The 18,688-nt window shown below is 45.6% G+C and overlaps 1 protein-coding gene and 1 pseudogene across 2 annotated transcripts in view; one reads left to right on the forward strand and one right to left on the reverse strand.

Annotated features, from left to right (window-relative positions):
• The window catches only part of pomgnt1 (protein O-linked mannose N-acetylglucosaminyltransferase 1 (beta 1,2-)), a 55,729-nt gene that overhangs the window by 32,516 nt on the left and 4,525 nt on the right, over positions 1-18,688 (reverse strand). For both annotated transcript variants that reach the window (XM_086115527.1, XM_086115528.1), the window contains one exon: positions 4,616-4,733. In XM_086115527.1, coding sequence (XP_085971653.1) covers positions 4,616-4,733 — 118 coding nt within the window. The remainder of the gene's footprint in view (positions 1-4,615; positions 4,734-18,688) is intronic.
• On the forward strand, positions 13,187-17,376 carry LOC147202022 (uncharacterized; annotated as a pseudogene).

An 18,688-nucleotide genomic window follows, 5' to 3' on the forward strand; every position in this document is an offset into this window, starting at 1 on the left:
GACCCATTTAAGGCCTTGACAAAAAAACGTGCCTATTTCACAGGCATATCTGCCAAAAAAAATAAAATAAATCACAGCAAGAGACGCAAAAGCAAAATATGCAGCCTCTGACTTCGGATCAGGCTTGTTTGCATTGTAAATAATTCAAAAACTCTCCAGCAGATGGCAGCAGGTGGAAGGGATCAGCCAGGATCATGCTGCAGAAGAAGAATGGGATGCATGGGCGGAGTTGTGCAGTAGCATGAAGTCGGGTGGAGTACCGTGGTCTTAGAAGAGAGTGCATTTCAACCACTATCGATGGAGAAATCAAAACAATTAACCCATGAGGATTTCTTAGGAGGAGGAAAATCTTCCACCATGACAGGGGAGATGGAGTTGCTGAAAGAAGCAGCGATCAAAAGAGGCTCTGTGTGCACAAACATCGTCTGCCTCATACAACAGCCACAACGCAGCGAAGGTCTCTCTTTTTTTTTTCCTGGTAGGCTGCAGGCTGATATCGCAATAGAACACAACAATATGTGGGCCTCGCAAATCAGTCAAAATCCAGTATAACGGGTGGGACTGAGGGGCTTGCTCCAGTGAAAATGGGTGGGATCCAATGAGTTAAAACACAAAGTCTGGTTGCTGTGGCACGACAGAGCTCACTAATAAAACAACACTGACTGTACTGGGGATGTGTTGGCACAGTGCTCGACTGATTAGCACGTCTGCCTCACGTTCTAGAGATCCGGGGTTCGATTCCGGGCTCTAACCTTCCTGTATGGACTTTACAAGTTCTCCCCATACCTGAGTGGGTTTGAAATGTTGTAGGACAGCCCTACAACATCCAGAGATTTGAGGAACTCCGGGTGAATCTCATACAACCCTCGGGCTTTTCCACTGAGGAACTTTTTTTTTTAACCACCTCTGTGATTTCAACCCCAGGAGGCGGGAGTTGAAACTCTTTCTGACAGGGGATTCTACCAGACGTTCCCACCAAAACCTCACACTACGTTCGGGTCTGCCAGGTCGGACCGGCATCTTCCTGCACCATCTGAGCAAACTCACCACCGACAGGTGGTAATCAGTTGACTGCTCTGCCCCTCTCTCCACCCGCGAGTCCAAAACATGTGGCCGCAAATCTGATGAAACGACCACAGAGTCAATCATCAAACTGCGGCCAAGGGAATCCTGGTGTTGTTGTTGTTGTTGTTTGTAACGGCCTTCACCCTGGGCGGGTTGAACCAGCTTCTTCCTTGGCGCGCATGACATCCCCGATCATGGCGGCCCAAGCGTGGCGGTCCTGTGCCAGGTCAACCGACAGCTTCAGCCAGTCCTGGTTCCACCGTCTCAGCCCCACCACCTGGGGGCCGGAAAGGTACGCGAGGTCTTCTTTCATCGTGGTGGCCCAGGTCTTGACTTGTCCACAACGCCGCTTGCGCCAGGCTGGCAAAGGAGCAGGAAGGAGAACATCCCTGATCAACTCGCCCTCCTGGTGGCATGCCGCATGCCCGAACCAACGGAGTCGGCGTTGCAGGAGAAACGCTGGTAAAGGACGAAGGTGCAGGCAGTGACGAACGTCAGCAGTGGGGACCCGGTCCGATTGGCGGCAGCGGAGAATACGGCGGAGGCAATTGTTGTCAAAGACTTCTAGCTTGCGCTGGTCAGCCACTCTCATAGGCCAGGTCTCACAGCCATAAAGCAGGATGGTCCGCACGATCGCCTGGTCGGCCCTTTGTCACCGCCGAGATCTCGTGCCGACCCCACAGATAGCGTTGTAGTCCTATTGTAGCCTTCGATCCCTACACGAGTGACGGCCTCATTAAAGTCGGTCGTCGTCTCAAGCATGCTTCATTAAACATAGCATACACGAATCCAATTGTTATTCCAAATAAGCATCAGGTGACGAACCCGCTACGTCCTGCAACGATCTTGGCCCAAAAGCAACATGTTCCTCCTCCACCAGGAGACTTCTGTGGAATAGACTTGCTCAAAAGGCAGTGGAGACAAGTGCAGGCACTTGCAAATGAACTTTGGAGTCTAAACACCCTCCAATCAAGGCGCAAGTGGCATACAGCACGTCGGAACTTCCAGCCAGGTGACACTGTGCTGTTGAAACAAAATCAAGCACCAAGAAATGAATGGACAATGGCCTTCTTGGCTCTCGACGAAGGCGGACGCTTTTGCTTTTTGCTCCTGTCCCTCCACCCCCACCCTTCCCTGCTCGCCACTCAGTCCATGTGCTGTCTTTGTCTGACTTTTCCGAGCCTCCTGTCGTATTTTCATCCTAAAAACAAACATGGAATTGGTTGGCTGGTCTCTCGATGCCATTGACAAAATTTTCTCGATGAGAAGAGCAGGCAGTGGGGAGCCTACTTGCCCCTCGGGGACTTTTGCTGCTGGGTACACCCTAGATCCTTGGAAGCGGAGAATGGTGTGCCTGTCAACACTCTCCGTTGAGGATGTGGATGACATCTACATTATCGGCCTTCCGATAACAGGTATGCTGCTGTTTGGTGTTAGCAGTTTCCTGATCTATCGCAAACTTCAACCGACTGGAGCGGCTCTATTGGAAGTGAAGAGGCTGCCGGTCTAAGGATGGCATAGTGCGGATGTCCAACACTCAGACTCAGACTGTGCTCAACCACAAACTGTTGCGGTTTTGGAGCGTCTCTGCAAGATGGTCAAGAACTTGGAGAAACTGGAATCCATGCTCAAATATTGACTGAAATCACGGATTTGGCTGATCGACGCCACTCAAGAGACATAAGCCACGGACTCAAGGCTGTCTTAAATTCTTGGGCAGCCTGCTACCAAAAGAACATCTGCTATCTCGACCTTCCCCTGATGAAAGTATGCACGGAAGCTAGTCCCCCACCATCACCCCCTCCTTCATACATCCCCTTGTTTCACCGTCTTCATTGTTTATGTCTTGTGTCATATGCTTGTGCAGGAGTTTTTTGCCTAACTCAAATTATCCTCAAAATGAGGGTAGTTCGAGCGTGGGATTTTTTCTCCCCTTCTCCCTCCCTTGTGGTTTCTTTCTGACTTCCGGGTTGAGTGAACGCTGGCGCGTTTTGGCTGCCGCTGCTCAACCCATTTGTTTTGTGTTTTTTGTTATTGTAAAGTGTCCTTGGGTGTCTTGAAAGGCGCTTATAAACAAAATGTATTATTATTATTATTATCATCAAAGCCACATTCCCAAGCGACGACGGAAAGGTCAGAAAGGTCGAAGTGAGGACATAATCCCAGGGCGTCTCAAAGACATTCTTACGCCCCGTCTCGGATGTTGTCATGCTTCTAGAAATTGAAGAAACTGTAAAATAGTTGTCGTGGCATTAGTAATGCCAGACGGGGAGTGTTCTTCCCACAGTAAAAGTTTCGGGCCATTTCATTACTAGTAATTCTGTTTAGAATATTCATTTAGTTATCGCGGTGCATTGTGGATAGCAGACGCCGTGTTTCATCAGACGAGTCATTACAGAAAGCCTGACCGTGGTCGTTGCAACTGGTCCTCCAGAGTCATATTCCTTTCGTTTCACCTTCGAAAGCAATGGCTGTAAGTCTGCTCGTGTTTCGGAGATCGTTTTCCCTCAATTGTTGTCATTGGAAACTCGCTAGCTCAGAGTACTGCTAAAGACGTAGCGACGATGCTAAATCAGTGCTAACAAGCCAATTAGCATGCGAAGGTACTGCGAAAACGCATTGTTTGTCGTTGTTTGTCACACTTAGAGCTGCATTTATGTCCTTTGTTAAACGATTTGTGTTGTATTTATGTACACAATATTAATGCATGTTTTAAATGTGTTCATTTCAGTTTCACTCTACATTTCATTGAGCTGATGTCACAGTTGTTCACTGTGCGCCGTCAAGAAGAACGCAATAAAGGAGCAAGACGCTCAGTTTCCTGGCTCATGAATAAATTAGTCTAGCTTGCTGTTGACCTACGTTAACATACCCGGAGTATTTAACACGTAGCGATAACAGTGCATCCTGGTGCCAAGTGCACATATGGACACCCTTATGTCTGAACATGGTGTTCATCTTGGACAATCCATGACAAGCACACAAGTCCAAGATCTAAGGTTCTGATCGAGGGAGGCCATTCCTCCCAATCACACCCTTCCAGGTCTCACTGCCATATTGCCCAAAAGCTGAAATAACGAACCAATATTTTGGTATTATTTGGTAATACTCAGCTAATATTTCATTGCTTTTTACTAATGCTCTACGTTTTTGCCATGGTAGTTCCCTTTTTTTTCTTCTTTTAAAGTTTTGTATAAAATAACTGACCTGTTTTGTCAACCATTGGTTGTGACACACAAAATGGTTGTTACAGTAAAATATTTCACAAATATACATTCAGTCACTGTCAAGCCTTACATCATACAAAACAAAGGAATGACAAGTACACATCAGCAACTATGGTCATGCTGTAACGCCCCACAAAAGGGTTCGATCAAATCTGTGCTGGTTCAACCAATGAAAAAGTGACTCTAGGTCCCAGCTACTGCAAACGAGGAATGGTAACCAATGGTCAATTTTGCATGAAAATCGTGAAAAAAAATCTGTTTATGTAAACCCTGGATAGGAATGATCACACTGTCTCCATTTTATGCATTTTTCATTGTTGTACCTCCTTTCTTCACCACAAGAGTCCACATGTCTCTCCAGCTCAGAATGAGAGACACCTGGCTACCCAGACTTTTGAGCAAGTTTTTGGCAGCATCTTTGAGATGGAACGTGCCCTCGTCCTGCACACAAATAATACATATAAAACAGTGGGTAATTAAGGAAGATCAAGGTTGGTTGGTTCTTTCATCAAGCTCGGTGAGGGTTAAAATATGAGAAGTATCTCTCAATCTCTCGAGAATAAAACACACCTGAAAATAAAAATACACACATACATACATGCACATCTATACACACACACACATCCATCCATCCATCCATCCATTTTCCACCGCTCGGGTCGCGGGGCAGCAGCTTTAGGAGGAAAGCCCAGACTTCCCTCTCCCCAGCCACTTCTTCGAGCTCTTCCTGGCGGATCCCGAGGTGTTCCCAGGCCAGCTGGGTGACATAGTCTCTCCAGCGTGGCCTGGGTCGTCCCCGGGGTCTCCTGCCAGTGGCACATGCCCGGAACACCTCACCAGGGAGGCGTTCAGGAGGCATCCTAATTAGATGCCCGAGCCACCTTATTCTGCCCCCAGTAATTGTATTACAGTGTAGTGCAATGTCCCTAGTGATGGAAGTATTGTATTACAGTTCAGTACAGTGCCTCTAGTGGTGGAAGTAGTTAGAACCACCCATAAAGTCAGTGGGGTAGCCATTTTAACTCATAAGAGTGAAACAGTGGAGAGGTGTGATAACATCCACTTCCATCCTCCTCCTTTTGACACATTCAGGCACAATCTGTAAGTACATTTACACAGTTGTATATACCACTCTTTGCTGTACAAGTTATTTATTGTCATATATAAGTATTTCACCAATTAATTTTTGGAGATATTTACCATAGATTTGTTGAATAAATTAGAGAATAGGGATGCTACAAGAGTGTCGAATATCATTTAATATGTATAATTAGACGCTATAGAAGCATTTGTATTGTTTCTATTTGTGTACAGTTTTACAAGAAAGACTCCAAAAAAATACTAAACGGTGGATTCTCATCTTCGTGTTTTTATTGGAGGATTGTTTTGCTCGCTGTCTACGCCGTGCTCTTATCTCAAACGCATGGTTAGGACAGAAGACACCTCATCTGGCTCCTCTCGGATGACCGAGCTTCTCACCCTATCTCTAAGGGAGAGCCTGGACACCCTGCGGAGAAAACTCATTTCAGCCTCTTATATCCGGGATCTCGTTCTTTCGGTCACGACCCATACCTCGTGACCATAGATGAGGGTTGGAACGTAGATCGACCTGTAAAGTGAGAGCTCCGCCCTTTGGTTCAGCTCTTTCTTTACCACGACAGACGGATACAAAGTCCGCATCACAGCAGACGCTGCACCGATCCGTCTGTTGATCTCTCGCTCCCTCCGACCCTCACTCGTGTACAAGACCCCAAGGTATTTAAACTCCTCCACTTGGGGCAAGATCTCCTCCCCGACCCGGAGGGGGCACTCCACCCTTTTCCGACTAAGGACCATGGTTTCAGATTTGGAGGTGCTGATTTTCATCCCAACCGCTTCACACTCAGCTGCGAGAGTTGGAGAGCCCTGCTTGAAGGGGCCAACAGTACCACATCATCTGCAAAAAGCAGAGATGCAGTAGTGAGGCCGCCAAAACGGGCCCCCTCAATGCTTCGGCTGCGCCTAGAAATTCTGTCCATAAAGGTGATGAACAGAATCGGCGACAAAGGGCAGGCTTACTGCCGGCAATGCGAACCAAACTTTGACATCAGCAGTACAGTAAATATTCCCATCCCCGGAATTCTATGAAAAGGAATTTCCTTTACCCGGAAGAAAAACCTATGCATTAACATTTTGACTCCGATATTACATGTAACCGGAACTTGCGTAAGCGGAAATTCCACTACCCGTAACCCGGATGGAGACGTCATGCCGCGGGATCTTAAATACACGCAACGCCCACCCGATGCTACGGAAAGACACGTTTTCATTTCGCATTTTTCGATCATCAGATCAGAAACGACGACGTATAAGTGACTTTTTATTGGCGTGCGTTTCACTCTAATTGCGAAAGATTTTAACTTTATTCACTTACGTCCCGTCGATCGCCGGCACTAGCTTAAAAAGGAGCGCCCACTCCACACGATGGAAGAAACGTTCGCTTGGCCGTTTTCATTCATCAGATTCGAAACGACGACGTGTAAGTGACTTTTTATTGGCGTGCGTTTTACTGTAATTGCGAAAAAAATGTAACTTTATTCACTTGCGTCCTGTAGATCATGGCATCGAAACGTAGAAGAACTGTCATGACTGTAGCAAAGCGAGTGAAATGCATCCGTTTGAGCGAGGCTAGACACAAAGTAAAGAGCATCCAGGATACACTTGGGAGTCGGAAAGATGCAAATCTACGAAACTTTAAAAAACAAGGCATCGATTCAACTCTTGATGACAAGCCACCATCCAGCAAGGAAGCAATGCCAGTGGCAACAAAAATCCTTCAGTATGCACAAGAATCACCAGACATCGGTGATCAACGGGACAGTTACTTGCAACTAGCAAGAAAACTGTATGACACGCAGGCGAACGTTGTCATAAGCTAAAGAATGCACGCAACAAAACAATCCAAAATAGACCAATTTTTTTCCCCAAGGCAGGCAAAAAATAAGCATTAAAATACTGTACTGTGCTGTACTTTTGTGATTTTTTTATACACTTGTACCTGGACAGTATTGCAGTTTTTGCAATTGCAGACAGTATATTTTTGCATTTTATTGATTGTGATGTTACACGTGCATTTTGTCAACATACTTGCAGGTTCATAAAGGACATGTACCATGCTCATTTCCCAAATGAGGAATTTCTGTTATCAGGACAAATTGGACAGCGCAAACACTAGTCCGCACTAGAGAATATTTACTGTATAGGGACTGAACAGCCCGTATCAGGGGGTTCGGTACCCCATACCTACGAAGCACCCCCCACAGAACTCCCCGAGGGACACGGTCAAACGCCTTCTCCAAGTCCACAAAACACATGTAGACTGGTTGGGCGAATTCCCACATACCCTCGAGGACCCTGCTAATGGTGTGGAGCAGGTCCACTGTTCCACGGCCGGGACGAAAACCACACTGCTCCTCCTCAATCTAAGGCTCGACTTCCTGACGGACCCTCCTCTCCAGCACCCCTGAATAGACCTTACCAGGGAGGCTGAGGAGTGTGATCCCTCTGTAGTTGGAACACACCCTCCGGTCCCCCTTTTTAAAAAGAGGAACCACCACCCCAGTCTACCAATTCAGAGGCACTCTCTCCGATGACCACGCGATGCTGCAGAGGCGTGTCAACCAGGACAGCCCCACAGTATCCAGATCCTTGAGGAACTCCGGGCAGATCTCATCCACCCCTTGGGCCTTGCCACCGAGGAGCTTTTTAACCACATCGGTGACTTCAACCACAGAGATTGGAGAGCCCACCTCAGGGTCTTCAGACTCTGCTTCCTCCGAGGAAGGCATGTTGGTGGAGTTGAGGAGGTCTTCGAAGTACTCTGCCCACCGGTTCACAATGTCCCGAGTCGAAGTCAGCAGCGTCCCATCCCCACTGTACACAGTGTTAGTGGTGCACTGCTTCCCCCCTCTGAGACGTCGGATGGTGGACCAGAATTTCCTCGAAGCCGTCCGGAAATCGGCTTCCGTGGCCTCACCGAACTCTTCCCATGCCCAAGTTTTTGCCTGGCAACCACTGAAGCTACGTTCCACTTAGCCAGTCGATACCCGTCTGCCGCGTCTGGGGTTCAACAGGCTGTAAAGGCCCGATAAGACTCCTTCTTCAGCTTGACGGCATCCCTTACTGCTGGTGTCCACGAGCGAGTACGGTGGTTGCCGCCACGACAGGCACCAACCACCTTACGGCCACAACTCAGATTGGCCGCCTCATCAACAGAGGCGCGGAACATGGTCCATTCGGACTCAATATTCCCCGCCTCGCCCGGGACATGGGAAAAGCTCTCCCGGAGGTGGGAGTTGAAACTCTTTCTGACAGGGGATTCAGCCAGACGCCCCCAACAAACCCTCACAATACGTTTAGGTCTGCCAGGACGGACCGGCATCTTCCCCCACCATCGGAGCCTACTCACCACCAGGTGGTGATCAGTTGACAGCTCTGCCCCTCTCTTCACCCGAGTGTCCAAAACATGCGGCCGCAAATCCGATGATACAACCACAAAGTCAATCATTGAACTAAGCCGAGGGTGTCCTGGTGCCAAGTGCACATATGGACACCCTTATGTTTGAACAAGGTGTTCGTTATGGACAATCCGTGACAAGCACAGAAGTCCAATAACAAAACACCACTCGAGTTCTGATCAGGGGGGCCGTTCCTCCCAATCATGCCCTTCCAGGTCTCACTGTCATTGCCCACATGAGCATTTAAGTCTCCCAGCAGAACAAGGGAGTCCCCAGCCCGAATACTCTCCAGCACACCCTCCAAGGACTCCAAAAAGTGTGGGTATGCTGAGCTGCTGTTTGGTGCATATGCACAAACAACGGTCAGGACCCGTACCCCCACCGGAAGGCGGAGGGAGGCAACCCTCTCGTCTACCAGTGTGAACCCCAATGTATAGGCACTGAGGCGGGGGGTAATGGGTATGCCCACACCTGCTCTGCGCCTCTCACCGTGAGCAACTCCAGAGTGGAAGAGAGTCCAACCCCTCTTGAGAGAACTGGTACCAGAACCCAGGCTATGTGTGGAGGCAAGTCAGACGATATCCAGTCGGAACTTCTCTACCTCTTGCTCCTTCCCTGCAAGAGAGGTGACATTCCACGTCCCTAGAGCTAGCTTCTGCAGCCGAGGATCGAACCGCCAGGGTCCCCGCCTTTGGCTGCTGCCCAGCTCACATTGCACCCGACCCCTTTGGCCCCTCCCATGGGTGGTGAGCCCATGAGAAGGGGGACCCACGTTGTCTCTTTTGGCTGAGCCCGGCCGGGCCCCATGGGTATAGGCCCGGCCACCAGGTGCTCGCCAACGAGCCCCAACTCCAGGCCTGGCTGCAGAGGGGGGCCCCGGTGACCCGTGTCTGGGCAAGGGAAACTTAGATCCATTAATTTTAATCATCACGAGGGGTCTTTGAGCCGTGCTAGAACCTGTTTGCCATGAGTGACCCTCCCAGGGGCATAAAGCCCGAGACAACTTAGCTCCTAGGATCATTGGGACACACAAACCCCTCCACCACGGAAAGGTGATGGCTCACGGAGGGGACACACACAAACATACACATTATATATATATATATATGTATATATATATATAGTGCGTTGTGTCTCTATGACTTGGGACTGTAGTATATATATATATATATATATGTATATATTGGAGCTGTCAAACGATCAAAATATTTAATCGAATTAAAAACGCAAATATCAATTAACTCTAATTAAATAAAAAATAATCGTGATTACTCGCACATTTTGTTATCGTTTCTGAATTTCCTTTTATATTTTTTTGTCCTATTTCTTCCCGTTTTAATGCTCTCATCAACATGGAATCATGGATCAGTTTTCTATGTGCAAAATGCAAATATTTACTGAAATAACAATTTCATTTTTCAATTTTACATGAACATTTTTCACTTGGAGCAGTTATTCACACAATCTCTCACACAATATTACTGTCCATAAACAACAGTGAAAAAAATATTTTGCCACACAACAGCTCCTTTAACAGCTCTTTTTAGGGAATCAAAACAGCAATATAAAATGATAAAGTGCACATCTAAGGTAAACTAGTATTCAGCCTATACTGGATTTAAGTATTTTGGTTGCATATTTCGTTTTTCTCAAGTTTGCTTTGAACACAGCAGTCAGGCTATGTTGATTCTGTTGGTGCTTCTTGCACGTAAGTGTCTCGATGGTTTTGTGTCGACATCATTTCGGATGACTACACTTGTTTCGAGGCACAACACAACACTGGAGACGTTTTATTTTCTGTGTTCGCTACGACAGTGTCACGGTTTTGTTTTCGGTCTGGCCAGCAGGTGGCATGAGCGAACTTCTGTGCACACCTGCTGCCAATCTGTGATTAGTAGACTCAGTATTTAAGGACTCCTCCGCCGTGCACCTGTTGTCGGATTCTTGTTTATTGCATTGCTGTTTCTCTGCTCATTGACTAGTTGGCTTTAGACCTCGTTGTGTTTCGCTTTTGTATTCTCGGTACCCATGGTTTAGTAAGTACTGATTTTGTTTTGTGATTGGGCTTTCTTGCGAGTATTTTTGATACATTGTTTTTTGTTTCTATTCGCGGTCTTTATTTTTCTCCCTTGCCTTTTGTGCAAGCGCTTTTTGTTATTCATTTTATTTACCCTCTGGTCCTTGTTGTGACCAGCGCTTTATGTTCCCTCTTTATCGGTGCGATTTGTGCATTAAAATATATTTTTCTACGGAGACCTTGTTTACGTCTATGCTTTCGGATCCAAACTAAACTCGGCTTGTCCGAGACGTAACAGACAGCACCACTGAACTCTCGACGTGCCTCAGCGCACCGTCACTGTCAGATGAACACAGAGAAGCTCCACCCCCTTTATTTATATGGACACGGAACACGGTAACCTTCCACACAAAATAGTTCCAAACAAGTAACAATCGCGTCAGTGGCATACATCGTACTCAACAGGTTACCTGCTCTTTATTCACCAGAGGCTCATCAACCTAGTCTCTGATTTCTCTCCCGAAAAAATGTCTTCTCCCGCTTGGTGTACCTTAGCTTTCTCCGCTACGTACAGTCTCTGTACACAGCTTGTAATGGAGGCTTTCACTGGCAATCCGTAGTGGAGTCGTTAGATGCAATGCGAATGATTTCAGCTTGAGTCGAGCTGTGGACAATGTTGACAGGCTTGCATGCAGTCGCCATATATTGAGCTATGGCTTCAGCAAATTTGTTCTTCGTCGTGTTATCCATTTTCTTCACTTTGAAATGAGCCACAGGTGTCTGTCTTAGACGAGGGGGTCCATCAAATTTTATATATATATATATATATATATATATATAAATAATATATACAGTATATACTGTATATACCGTACTTTCACGACTATAAGGCGCCATTAAAAGTCTTAAATTTTCTCCAAAATGGACAGGACGCCTTATGATGCGGAGCGTCTTGTGTATGCGCTGAGTTCCAAAACCTGACTGACAGCCGACACGCTGTTTATATAGAGAAAAGGCGGAAGTGACTGTAGACAGGCATGCGGCAAAGAAGTCGGCCAATCAGTGAAGGGTGGGCGTGTATATATACATATATGGAGAGAGAGAGAGAGAGAGAGAGAGAGAGAGAGAGAGAGAGAGAGAGAGAGAGAGAGAGAGAGAGAGAGAGAGAGAGAGAGAGAGAGAAAAGGCAGACGTGAGTGAGGACAGACATGCGGGGAAGAAGTCCGCCAATGAGTGAAGGGTGGACGCTAAAGGGACGCCCCAAGCAGGTACCAACACCTGTATAGAGTGTGGCTGTGTGCATTGTTGCAAAACAACTTCGGTTTTGGTTTCTAAGAACCCCCGAAAATAAATTCTACAAAAAGACACGCCTACGAAGCTCAGTTCAAACTTCAAGCCATCGGTTATGCTTTTGGCATGCGTGCCCATCTCACAGCAGCGGTGAAAAACCAAGTCAAGCAAATGAACTCTGAGCTTGCCGTTATTCCCGGAGGCTTGACTAAAGAACTCCAACCGCTGGACATCGTTTTTGATGGATTACCGGTACTTGCACAATTGTTCAATTCTGATACAGAGGATGAGGACTTTGATGGATTTCTGGGTGATGATTGATCGAAAAACGTGAGTACATTGTACGATTACTAAATAAAATACAACGGAACTCGGTTTTGCTTCCGTTGCCTTTTTAAAAACGTGTTTTAGCTTGTATCTGTATGCCTTGGCATGCTACTGTATGCTTCAAGCTAACGTGTTTTTAGCGTGCGCGCATGCATGCCGTATGTTTAAGCTGGCGTATGTTTTACCACTTTAAAATTGCGCCCAATAATACAGTGCGTTTTGTCTGTGTAAAATACAGAAATAGCACCCATTAATGAGACTGCGGCCAACCATACGGTGCGCCGAATGGTCGTGAAAATACAGTATATATATATATATATATATATATATATATACAATACATGCTGATTTATATAGCGCTTTCTATATATATATATATATATATATATATAGAGAGAGAGAGAGAGAGAGAGAGAGAGAGAGAGAGAGAGAGAGAGAGAGAGAGAGAGAGAGAGAGAGAGAGAGAGATAAAGATATACAGTAGATAGATAGATAGATAGATAGATAGAGATATACTGTATATAGATATATGTAAATTTCCCCAGTGTGGGACTAATAAAGGATATCTTATCTTATATATAGATATACAGATGTATGTATGTGTGTGTGTGTGTGTGTGTATTTGCGGCTGGATAGCTCAATTGGTAAGCCGGTGGCGTACGGGAGACAGGGGTTCTAATCCCGCTTGGGGCGATATTAGCACATAACACCATCCAGTGTGGGTCCTTGGGCAAGATCCTTCATGCTAATGCCTACCTCATACAATGATGAGAGACAATAAAACGAATGACATGCCGGCTGAGACGTCAACCGGTCAAACAAGGTCTGCATCAGGTGTTGCAACTTGATGAAAAATGTGCTACTGGAACAAAGAGGAGATAGGCGAGATGCGATAATTTACCTCTGTTGGAATGCTACTACTCAAGCAACCCAAGTCAGAGAAGTTACATGCAGAGAATGTGGGCTGAGTGGTAACTTCGAAACACACGGTTGACCACGAATCAGTGTTCCAACATCCACAAACGGCAATTGGTATCACAATTTGAGATTGATGAGGTACAATGCAGATTGCATGGTGAAGGCCCTCAAGCTGCCAGATCAGAAGAGGAGGTTATACCAGAGATTGGGAGGCAAGCCCCAATGAATGCAGATGATGAGATTGGGAGGCCAGCCCCAATGAATGAAATGCTGAGCGAGGCAGCAAATTACCTGAAAGCAAAGATATTGGCGAAAATTAAGGCTGGGCAACCTAGAAACCAATTACAACGGCTATGTGAAGTACCACCTCAAAGTCTCATGAAAACTGTGAATGCAGCACAGAGGGCGATCCCGACCGTAACGGTCATGGAATCCAATAAGCTGATATACGCTTCAGAATCAGTGATCCTAGAGATGCTTGGCTATAAGAGCAACCATGGAAGCCATGAGATACGTTACCCACCATGGAAAAGACGGTTGGAGGCTAAGATCAAGGCGGCTCAGAAAGATGTGAGTCAATTGACGGAGGACCAGAGAGGTACATCCAGATGACCGTACCTGAAGCACTCGAAACTGCCAAACTAAGGCTCCAAGCCTTGCCCAGCCGCCTAAAGCGGTACACGAAAGAGAATGAGGCCAGACGAATAGACAGGCTGCTCACAACACAACCTGCGAAAGTGTACGCTCGGTGGCAGGGTCCTAACAACAGAGCTGACCCACCAAGACTGGAAACTGAAAGCTACTGGAAAGGCATATGGGAGAAGGAGGTTGCACATAACAGCAGTGCACAATTGCTGGTGACCCTGAGAGAGGAGCACAGCAACCTCCCTGAACAGAACCCAGTTACCATAACAGTGGCAGAAATACAGGAAAGTCTCAGATATGAAGAACTGGACAGCACCAGGCCCGGACATGGTCCACACCTACTGGCTAAATAAACTCACAGCACTCCATGAGCGCCTAGCAGCACAAATGAACCAGCTGCTGAGGGATGGGACTCACCCAGGATGGCTAACCAAAGGGCGAACGATCCTGATCATGAAGGATCCCTCAAAGGGTGCAGTCCCATCCAACTATCAGCCAATAACCTGTCTCTCCACAACATGGAAGCTCATGTCAGGCATCATTGCGGCGAAGATACCAAATACCTCCAACGAGTGAGGCAAGTCCTAAGAAGCCAGCTCAATGGCAAGAATAAGACCCGGGTAAATCAACAGCTATGCCCTGCCAGTGATCAGATACTCTGCAGGAATAATCAGGAAGAGATTCAGACCACGGATGCTCAGACCCGAAAGCTCCTAACCATGCATGGGGGGTTCCATCCCAAATCCAGCACCCTGAGACTGTACGCAAGCCCGGGACTAGTGACAGGGTTCCCACTCTTCCACTTGCTTTTTATTTATGGACCTTTTATTGACTTTTGAGGACCAATTTAGCCATTTTTTATGGACTTTTTCTCCATTCAGCAGGGGATTCACGGTGGATTTCATGCCCGCTCAGGAATACGCAGGCTGAATAGAAAGCCACATATCACTGAGCTGGTGTACAAATCATTGCTGCCAAAGGAAGGGCACATCTTTATTTTTGGGGGCAATCAGGTTACCCATTATTTGACATACTGGATGTCAAATTTTCATTTTCCTAACTGTATGACAGGTAGGAAAATGAAAGCAACTTGAATTCATCAAATAAAGTACACAAAGAACATTTTAAATTGAGAAAATATACATCTTTAGTGTATAAACTTTATTATATACAACTTTAAACAATTTATTTTCAAATAAACAGAACCCTATTATTTTCCCTAATACCACCTTCAAAGATCAGACGTTGACAATAACAAATGTGAAACTGATATGACAATCGGGGCATAGCAGACAGTGACTTGGTTTTCTCCTCAATCTCTTTTGAAAGTTCTTGGAGATCAATTTTCTTCTGTTTGGCAGTGCACCTCAATGCATTTGATTTCACCAGGAGGCTATGACAAGTTTTACCTGATTTTGCCTCAGCTTCATCAGCATACTTTTCTGATGAAGAGGTCAAACCTTCTATGTCACTCTCTCAGGCCTTTCTGTTCTTTTTCAAGACATCTAATTCATCCTGAAAAGCTTTTCTTTTTCTTTGCCTGGCTTCATTCCCTTTCTTAGCTCTCTCCTCTTCAAGGTACTGATAATACCTATGCCGTGCACTTAGAGGCAGACGTGAGAAGTTCCTTTGTGATTTCAACATTCAAAACCCCATCTACAAGTATGAGATGATCAGTTATCTGCCTGAGAGCAACACTCATGCCTTCACCCATGTTGTCTTTTTCTATTTGTCTGTTAAGAGAGAAGCCTCTCTCAACAGATGCCTGGCCATGAGAAATAAGTAACAATCTGCGCACAAGACCCCACATCTTCCCAAACCTTGTCTCATTTTTAGCCATGCAGTCATAGAACAACTCATCTAACCTGTCATCTTCAACTTTGAAGTCCTCAAAACGAGACTTCATTTCACCACCAGCTATGCTTTGCATGAATTCAACAAAGCTTGTCACCAACTGATCTACATCATCTTCATCAACTCGTTTTAGTTTATTCAGGTTTTCCAACAACCTCTTGAATTTGTTCTTTGACTGCTCTTGATCATTAGGTTTCACCATCAATCTCGGGTCTAGACAAACCATATTCCGAGCCAGTGAGTACTTGATGGGAGACCTGTCAAGAATCTTGTTGACAAATTTCACCACAAAGGTCCTGCATTCTTCTCTAAACTCAAGCACTTGGAGGTCGCTGATTGCTTTGGCTTTTTTCTGTGCCTTTAATTCATTTTCAGCCTTGAACCCAATCTCAATTTTGCTATTCTCAAGATCAATTTTTGTCAACTCATACACAGTAGAAGCTTTGAGCGATGCATCTGACTTGACACACTTCTGCAAAAGATTCCTCACAATCTTCTCTAAGTCACAAACCAGAAAAGGACACAGGGGCTTGTCAGTTTGGTACAAGGCTAAGAATAGCTCTACTGTACTGGCAATTGATCTGAAGAAGGACAGTTTGGCAATTGTCAACTTGTCATTGACTGCCTCAAGGAGTGTTTTATAGGAGTTGCTCGTGGGTTTTGCTACCTTTTTACTTTCGCATGCTTGAACATATTTCAAGTGGGGCCATAACAGAAGAACCCTACGACACACAGGTCCGTTTTCAGTCCATCTATGTTTGCAGAATTTCAAAGGGAAATCAGTACACTCGGTTATGTTGGTGAAATCTTGTCGCCTGGCTGAAGTATCTTTGAAAAGATAGTATGCACTGGTAAGGATATCATTCACCCCCCAATCTGTAGCAACAGCCCTTCTTTGAAACCCTCCATGAACCACATGAAGGCCACAACTACCAATATTCAAAAGGCCCATCCCAGTCTCATTCCCAATTTGCTTTGACAGCTTTTCATAGAAAGACCAGTTCACTAAGGGACCATCCATTGAAACCTGCAATAGGCCATTTCTATGAAGATCTGATGTTGCTGCATTAAAGTGTTCTAAAAGATCAGTAGCAGCTGCATGCCCAAGGAACTGCGAGGTTAGGTATCGAGTGCAGACCTTGTCATGGTGCCAGATTCGAATATGGATGTCTAATTGTTTGTTTTTGGTCTTTGAGTTCATGCTCTCATCAAACAATAAAACAAAAAGAGAAGAAAAGTGAGGAGCTAGTCCAAACTCTGCAAGATATCTGGCTTTAGTTTCTCCACATGAGAATGTCTATGAAACATGATGCCCTGGAAACATCCTCTTGAACAGCTTGTCAGTTTCTTTGCATGAATGAAACGAATAATGAGAATCAACACACTTCAGCGTCCATAGGATTTCTGCACTGAGGGTCTGTGTCCCCGCAGTAACAATCTTGCTTAGAACTGCTCCTCCGGAGGTCTGAAGACTGGTAGTGGTGGTGGTCTTATCACGGTCACCCTGGATGAGTGCGTCAATGTTCCCCAGAACTGATGACACAGACTTCATTGCTGAAAAAAGAACATGGAAATTATCAGCTTCAACCTTGACGCTCGGTGTTGTAATTAATTTTGTGCCTCATAACGGCCCTACCCCAAGTGCATGCGCTAGGTTACCATCTTGAAAGTAGTTCGTATTACAACATTTTGCTAAGAATTTCTAAGATCTGTACTTCAGTTTCTACCTCCGCGCCAGTAATATCCAATATGGCGGTCTCGCAGATATGCTAATGGTATAATAGTCTCACGAGGATGAACGATGATGTTGCATTGCTAAAATGAAAATGGCGAGTGCATGAGCAGGAAACTTTGCATACCAAGGAGTTCAGAAAAGAAAGCTTAAACACTTTAAAACCGGATAAAAGTAATAAAAAAAAAAAAAGGAGAAAGCAAAGTAAAAGAGGTTATGCAAGAAATTGATGTCAGTGAAAGTGAATGCTGATCATAAATTTCGCAATTTCCTTCCCTTTTTTTCCCCTTTGTACGCTGGCTATATGAAATGTCAAATAAGTGTATGCTCGTGTGCTTATGCACTATTGGAATAAAAATGAAAAGTACACATACATTTTTTGTGTATGTGTGTTTACATCGGAGATAAAATTCTATCGTGAAAAGTCCCGTTGTGAAAATGTTCTTGCCGTTTCACTGTAGCAATGTGATACACAGACAGTATAAAACACAGGACAGAACACTACGATCAATTCATTTACTGACAACTACGCCCGCTAGTTACATATGTTAAAATGAAAATGGGCCTGTATGAAATGGACGACGTAACATACCTTTCATGTGCTTCGAGCCTTTTGCGTGAGTCTTCAGCGCCGAAACGCCCAAACTTTTCACGGAGATGCCCTTCTTGCACACTTGGCAGTAGGCCGACGTATTATCGCCGGTAACTTTTCCGACCCAATCACGGAATTCCGACGGCACTTGAAAGTGACATTGTCCCGGCATATTTGTCTGTCTGTCACGAGCTGAGGATGTTAATTTCGATGAGTAGCTAATTCCAGAAAATACAGGTACCCGAAATGATCACCATCGGAACTGATCGGAGACGGCGAAGGCATGTAGCTCAACAGCGGATTTTGAGGGGAACGGCGCCAGGCGCATTTTACGACAAAACTATTCATTGGAAGGGTGGAGAAAATGACATACACAAATGAAATGAACACCACAGGTTAATTTTTATGGGTTTTTATAGATTTAAAAGTTATCCCTGAAAATTATGGACAATTATGTCCATAATCTTCATTGGATGTTTCATCCAGGACAGTGGCTCTCACACTCATTCAGGGTTCGTACACTCA

The sequence above is a fragment of the Hippocampus guttulatus genome, chromosome 7 (assembly GCF_054856545.1).
Source record: "Hippocampus guttulatus isolate MCC_2025c chromosome 7, RoL_Hgut_1.0, whole genome shotgun sequence".
Taxonomy (NCBI): domain Eukaryota; kingdom Metazoa; phylum Chordata; class Actinopteri; order Syngnathiformes; family Syngnathidae; genus Hippocampus; species Hippocampus guttulatus.